Below are 6000 nucleotides of genomic sequence, written 5' to 3' on the forward strand. Positions count from 1 at the left end.
TGGTTAGGGTGGTAGGTCGGTTGAAATTCTGACTGTTAAAGTTCTGTACTGCAAAATCCTACTTGATACAAATTCTATTGATGTATTTGGAAACTCTCTATTAAAAGTTCTGGGAACTACCGCGTATAAAGAGATGAAGTCCTCATTCTTCTCATTATCCGTACGAGCATCAAAATTAAAATTAAAATTTTGCACAGAAGATCATATTAAGACAATATTATTAATATAACTAGTACTAATATCTGGTATGCTTCAATTTGAATTTGCGCAGAGCAGCTGCTCACAGAATAATCAAAGTTATCGAAATTCATTTTTGGAGTTTATTAAGGCATATAAATTTAACGGTTTCTTAGTAAACTATTCAATCAATTTTCATTATGCAGTTACAAACGCACTTATATACATTAGGTACAACTTTCATTGCAAGGGAAAAAAATTCGCTACACACCCCATGTGTTTAAAACCATTTTGCACGGACATTTCAGAATTTTTTTTAATTTTTTCCCAAAATATTTTTTTGTTATATCTTCGGCACTTACAGTCGAATTTTAAAGTATAATATGTCGATGTTTTTGTCTGGAGGAGACAACTTTTTTGTTTTTGCTTGAATTACCCTTTCTAGTACCTACCCACCAGATCTCAGGTTCTACCACCCTAACTTGCGTGTTTCATGCGAATAAAATAAAGCTTTCAAAATATTAGTAAACCTTCGCCAAATAAGTATTTCGATCCGAAGTCCATTTCGATTTTGTTTTGGACTCTCATACCTTTCAACACATATTGTCATATCTTAGGTATTTGCCTCGAGAAAGTACTTTTTTGTTTCAAAGCTCATTGATAGTATAAAAGTAGCTAACGGGACTACATTTTTCTTTAAGTACCACGTTTTAGATTAAATCAAATCTGTAAAATTGGTTTCAATCATCTATATATGTTTTAAGTATACAAATATCTTTACTACCATTTCTTCTGGCCCCAGGACAGTTGGTTCTACGTTACCGGAATACAAAGTTTTTGCTGTTATAACAACAACTACCATTTATTTTTCTGTATTTAAACTTATATCCTTTAGTTAATAAGAGTCTGTTTTATGTAACCACGAATTGTGGTTTCCATCAATCACGTTTTGAAGCATTACCAGCATGTTCACCCTGTTACAAAAGATTTAGTATTTGGTACATTCTGTTGGTCATATGTTTTTTGTAGTGCGTGATTTGCTGTCATTCGCGTTTGTTTACGCGACGCCATCAGCAATCATCCTTTGCCAATTTCCAATTTCAGTGTTTTTGTTTTTTACATTTAACATTGTACATTATTGGTATCGTTGTATTTTCACAATTCACACTGCCCTGAATATCATAAAGCTGATTTTTTTGTATTAATTAAGAATATTGTGCATAATCAGTTTTGAATGTATGCAAAATGCCAAGAAAGTGAATAGCAGTAACAAAGTACAAAAAATGTTCAAAGTTTGCATTGCCAAACGAAATAAAAAAACCCGAACATACAGAGATTAATGAGCCCTTCCATAAAGAGACATGCAACTTGAAAAACGGGAGTACTTGTTGATAAACTTACTACTCTAAACAAGACGAGCTTACGAGAGGAGGAAGCTGTTAAGTGTTAAACCGGAAAAATATTACCCACATTCAGATAAAAATAAGGTTACTAAAGCAACAGCATAAAAAATATCCATGCAACTCATCTGATTTATCAATATTTGTAGTTGAAAAATATTCCCGATCCAGCAGGGTCAACAATTACACATATAAGTGCAGTGGAGCATACTAAGGTCAAACGGCCGTCGGCCTAAAGCTCCGCTTCGTCGCACAGCGAGGCATAATAATTTAATTAATGGCTAATTTTGTGACTACTGTGCCGTTGTTGTATTTGCTGAGTACTTTGTCATGTTTAGTGTCTGGTGCAAATGTACTGGCAGTGCTACCAAGCGTCTGGAAGTCGCATTACCTTTTTGGCCGTCGATTGTTGCAACAAATAGTAGAAACACAACTGAACTATTCTGTTACGTTGATAAGTCCACATGCCGAGGAGTATCCAGTGCAGCAAAAAATTAGGGAGATACGCATTGAGGGATTGCGTGAAAACTGGGAGGAGATGGGTTTGCCATTTGATGTAGAACAGTCACGACAACGTTCAATTATGGAGCACTTCACACGACTGATGTATGCCGGGGCAGCAAATGTTGATCTCTTGCTGGGCGATGCAAAATTGCGAAAATTAGTACGTAGCGGGGAAAAGTTCGACTTGTTGATAGTGGATCTCTTTCTCAGTGATTCGCTATTGGGGTAAGACATTTAGCAAGTTATGCATAAAAACATACATAGTGTAAATTTTTATCACTCTCCTAGTTTGGCACATTATTATCAAATACCCACCGTGGCCATCAGCCCCACTGGCGCAAATACGTGGCTAAATCAAATGTTAGGAAATCCACAAAGTTCAGCTCTAGATCCCAGCATTTTCTTACCCTATTCAGAACGTATGAATATTTGGCAACGCTGCGTGAATACTCTAATGGGCCTATTCGAGAAGTTGACCTACAAGTGGGTGCAATTTTAAATGCACTATTAATTAAAATAAACCTTTAATCCTTTACAGCTTTTTTTACATGATCTCACAAGAAGCCGTTTACACAAAACATTTTCAGACGTTATGCCAGCTTGCCAACACTACTTTACCGCATCACCGTGATCTAACTAAAAATCTTAGCCTTGTTTTAATCAACTCACATCCCATAGTGCAATATCCGCGCGCATACTTGCCAAACATTTTAGAGATTGCTGGTGCACATCTGCATGAGCCGCATAAGCAAATCGAGCTGCCAATGGTATGTAGAAGAATGCCCACGGAAAAATGAAAAGTATTATATTATATAGTGTAGATCGCAGACTAGCAGCGTAATTTTATACTCAAATCAGGAAACAGTTACTAAAGAATTAAATTATTAATTGCGCTAATAGTGCAGTGATGGTACGTTAAAAACATTGCATGCTTCCAGGCGTACTAAAGGAGAGGTAAAATTATAAGTTTGACACTTTTAGAATAATGAAATGCCATAATTTGTAGGGTTCAAGCTACTAGAGAAGTTATGAAACTTCTAAATTGAAGAATTTAGATATTTTATATTACATTTTGTTAATAGGATTTTGTAATGATTCTGTCATTGAATTCATATCTTAAGGGGGTAGTATGGTTAATTCGGTGTAAAACAAGCATATTTTTCGAAATTTTTTTTGTCGACACAGTTGATTTATTCAAAATTTTAAAATTACTTCATTATAAAGTCATATTTAAAGAATATTGTGTGAAATTTTCATTGATTTTTATGAAGAAATGAGTTGGTGGCAGCGAATCTTCGCGGACGTCTCATAAAAAAGTTTTATTGCGGTGTCCCTCAGAACTCATTACTGGATCAACTAAAATCAAAAAACCAAATTGATTTCATCAGCTAATAAAGTTTCGCAGGTAACAACGTCGAATTTTTTTTTTTGTTTTTTTTTTTTTTTAATTTTTTAAAGCGCTTTGAAGTCAAAACACCGATTTTTCATAAAAAAAACTTGAAAACTTTGTTGTTTTAAAATATGACAAAATTAAAAAAAAAAAAACTCGACGTCATTACCTCGTGAATAAAGTAAAGAAACAAAAAAACCAAATTTGAAAAGAATCGGTGCAGTAGATATGAATCTACAGTGGACACCGACCGTAAAAAAGGCAAGTGTGAGAAAAACGCGTTTAAAGATTTGTGAAGATTTTTACAGCGTGAAATCCGGTTGGAGAGGTAGATACTTAATCCTTTGTGTCTTTGTCAATTTTACTCTAATGCACTTCAAACTTTCACACAATAATCTTAAGATGTTATAGAATATTTAAAAAAAAAAAAAAAAAAAAAAGTGAAAAAAAAAATACCATACTACCCCCTTAATGGAATCTTTAAAATTCAAGTAAAGGGTTTAACATTTTGCAAATCAAATACAATTTATACCTTAGTTTAACCTTTTTGTATAAATTTAACCCCTTAACAACGCAAGATATAATTTTTTTGTCTTCCCAGCACATTGCTTATTTCATAGAATCGGCACCGAGTGGTGTGGTTTACATAAGCCTGGGCGCCGATGCGCGTACAGTCGATTTAGCGCGGGAAAAACTAGATACTGTTTTGGATGTCATAACAGATCTGAAGGATTATCATTTCCTTATCAAGTGGGAGGATCTCAAATTTTACACATCACTACCTAAAAATGTAATGATAGCAGAGTGGTGGCCACAGGAATCCATTTTATGTAAGCAGTTTAATATTGCATCAAAATCGACTTACATTAACGTTTTGGTTTTAAATTTTCTTTACGATAGTGCACTCTAATGTCAAGGTCTTCATAAGCGCTTGTGGTCTCATGAGTATTATTGAATCTATAAATGGTCTCACACCAATACTTGCCATACCCATTTTCCCCGAGCAGGAAGTAAACGCTAGACGTTTGCAGCAGCAGGGAATCGCTCTGATGATGTCTTTCGACGCAATTTCATATGATGCACTACTGCATAACATACAGCTTTTGGCTACAAATGAAAATTACGCTATACAAGTGGCCGAAAAGCGCCGTCTGCTAAACTCTAACTATGGTACACCCATATCGAGGAGTAGCCATTATATTGACCTAATTTTAAGTAGCCATGGCGGCGTCAATTTTCTCAAATCGCATGCAAATGAGTTGAATTTCATGCGCGCTGAACTGGTGGATGTATTAGCCATAATTTTTTTGGGACTATTTGTGATTATTGCGGTGCCATTTATCGTTACTTGTTGCATTCTTCGACGCTCGTACATCAATCAAACAGCAATGCAAGCTCATACTGGTGCACATCGTGCAACTTTAAAGGTGACTGGTCGTACCAGTTCGACAAGTGGAGGGGTTACAGTAAATGATTCGCCAGTTTTGGATTGGCACAGGCGTAATAGTGCAATGCAGACTGCTGGTGTATTGAAACCACCATCATCACCTTCGGCCTCCTCAACTGCATCGTCTGTGTCAGTCAGATCCACAGCATCGTCTGCTGCATCTTCAGTAGGCGGCTCACCGCGTTCCGAAAATGCTGTCAGCGGTATTTGTGGCAGTGAAGATGTCGCAGCTAAACGTGAGAAGCTTATGCGACAAGCAGCAATGAAAACGCCATCAAATTAATATATGTAATTAAAGGACAGGGTTTATTACGGAAGAAATTACATACATATACATGCATACAAAGATTTTAATCTACGTTAAGGTAATGTCGTCTATGCTAGTTTTATTTTGATATTTTCTTGTGCTTTTATGCATTTTCTTGTCGGTACTTAAGAAGTATATGATTTGAAATGTCGCGTCCCGCTCAATGCAGTGAGTGAGACGGCGAAATTTCAATGATCTTGTTTGCTCCAACGCGTTATTCATAGTCTAATTGTCATAGATCTATCACATAAATTTTACTCATGCTTTCAATATCACAAATTTATAATTTATATTTAATTAAAATTTCATATACGCTTCTTAAATGTACTACATATTTATTGTTATTCATATACAAATACATAGATTAATAGAATTATGTCTACAAGTTCGGAACATTTGTGTTACTTTGATAAAATGTAATCACCTTAAAAAAAGTCGAACCAAATACAAATAAATTTAAATGTTAATAATAACAATCGGCTACCTGGTGATGTGTTTGTTGTACTTTGACAAGTTTCGGCATGTTTATGTCAGAATGATGCCAACTTGACTTGATTTTCTGCATTCCTAATTTTTTTCCATTAAAAGCTAAGCAAGTGTATGGCATCATTTATACATCAATTATACTTTACATGGTTTTCACTGGAAAATGCAAATTGCCATAATTAGTTTCGCAAATGAATTTCTCTTTTTGCTATCTATGCTGTAAGAGATTGTATTTCATACCATAATTTAAAAACTTTTGTTTCGAGTAAGATGTGGAATTTTGTTAAAC

General features: G+C 34.9%; 1 protein-coding gene across 1 annotated transcript; it reads left to right on the top strand.

Annotated features, from left to right (window-relative positions):
- The first annotated feature begins 1223 nt into the window (after nt 1–1223).
- On the top strand, nt 1224–5714 carry LOC128860857 (UDP-glycosyltransferase UGT4). The gene is made up of 6 exons (XM_054098633.1): nt 1224–1664; nt 1727–2306; nt 2370–2564; nt 2620–2848; nt 4073–4301; nt 4372–5714. The coding sequence occupies exons 2-6, from the start codon at nt 1855–1857 to the stop codon at nt 5199–5201; spliced, it is 1935 nt and encodes a 644-aa protein (XP_053954608.1). The 5' UTR covers nt 1224–1664; nt 1727–1854; the 3' UTR covers nt 5202–5714.
- Nucleotides 5715–6000: the final 286 nt, after the last annotated feature.

The sequence above is a fragment of the Anastrepha ludens genome, chromosome 4, assembly GCF_028408465.1.
Source record: "Anastrepha ludens isolate Willacy chromosome 4, idAnaLude1.1, whole genome shotgun sequence".
Lineage (NCBI taxonomy): Eukaryota > Metazoa > Arthropoda > Insecta > Diptera > Tephritidae > Anastrepha > Anastrepha ludens.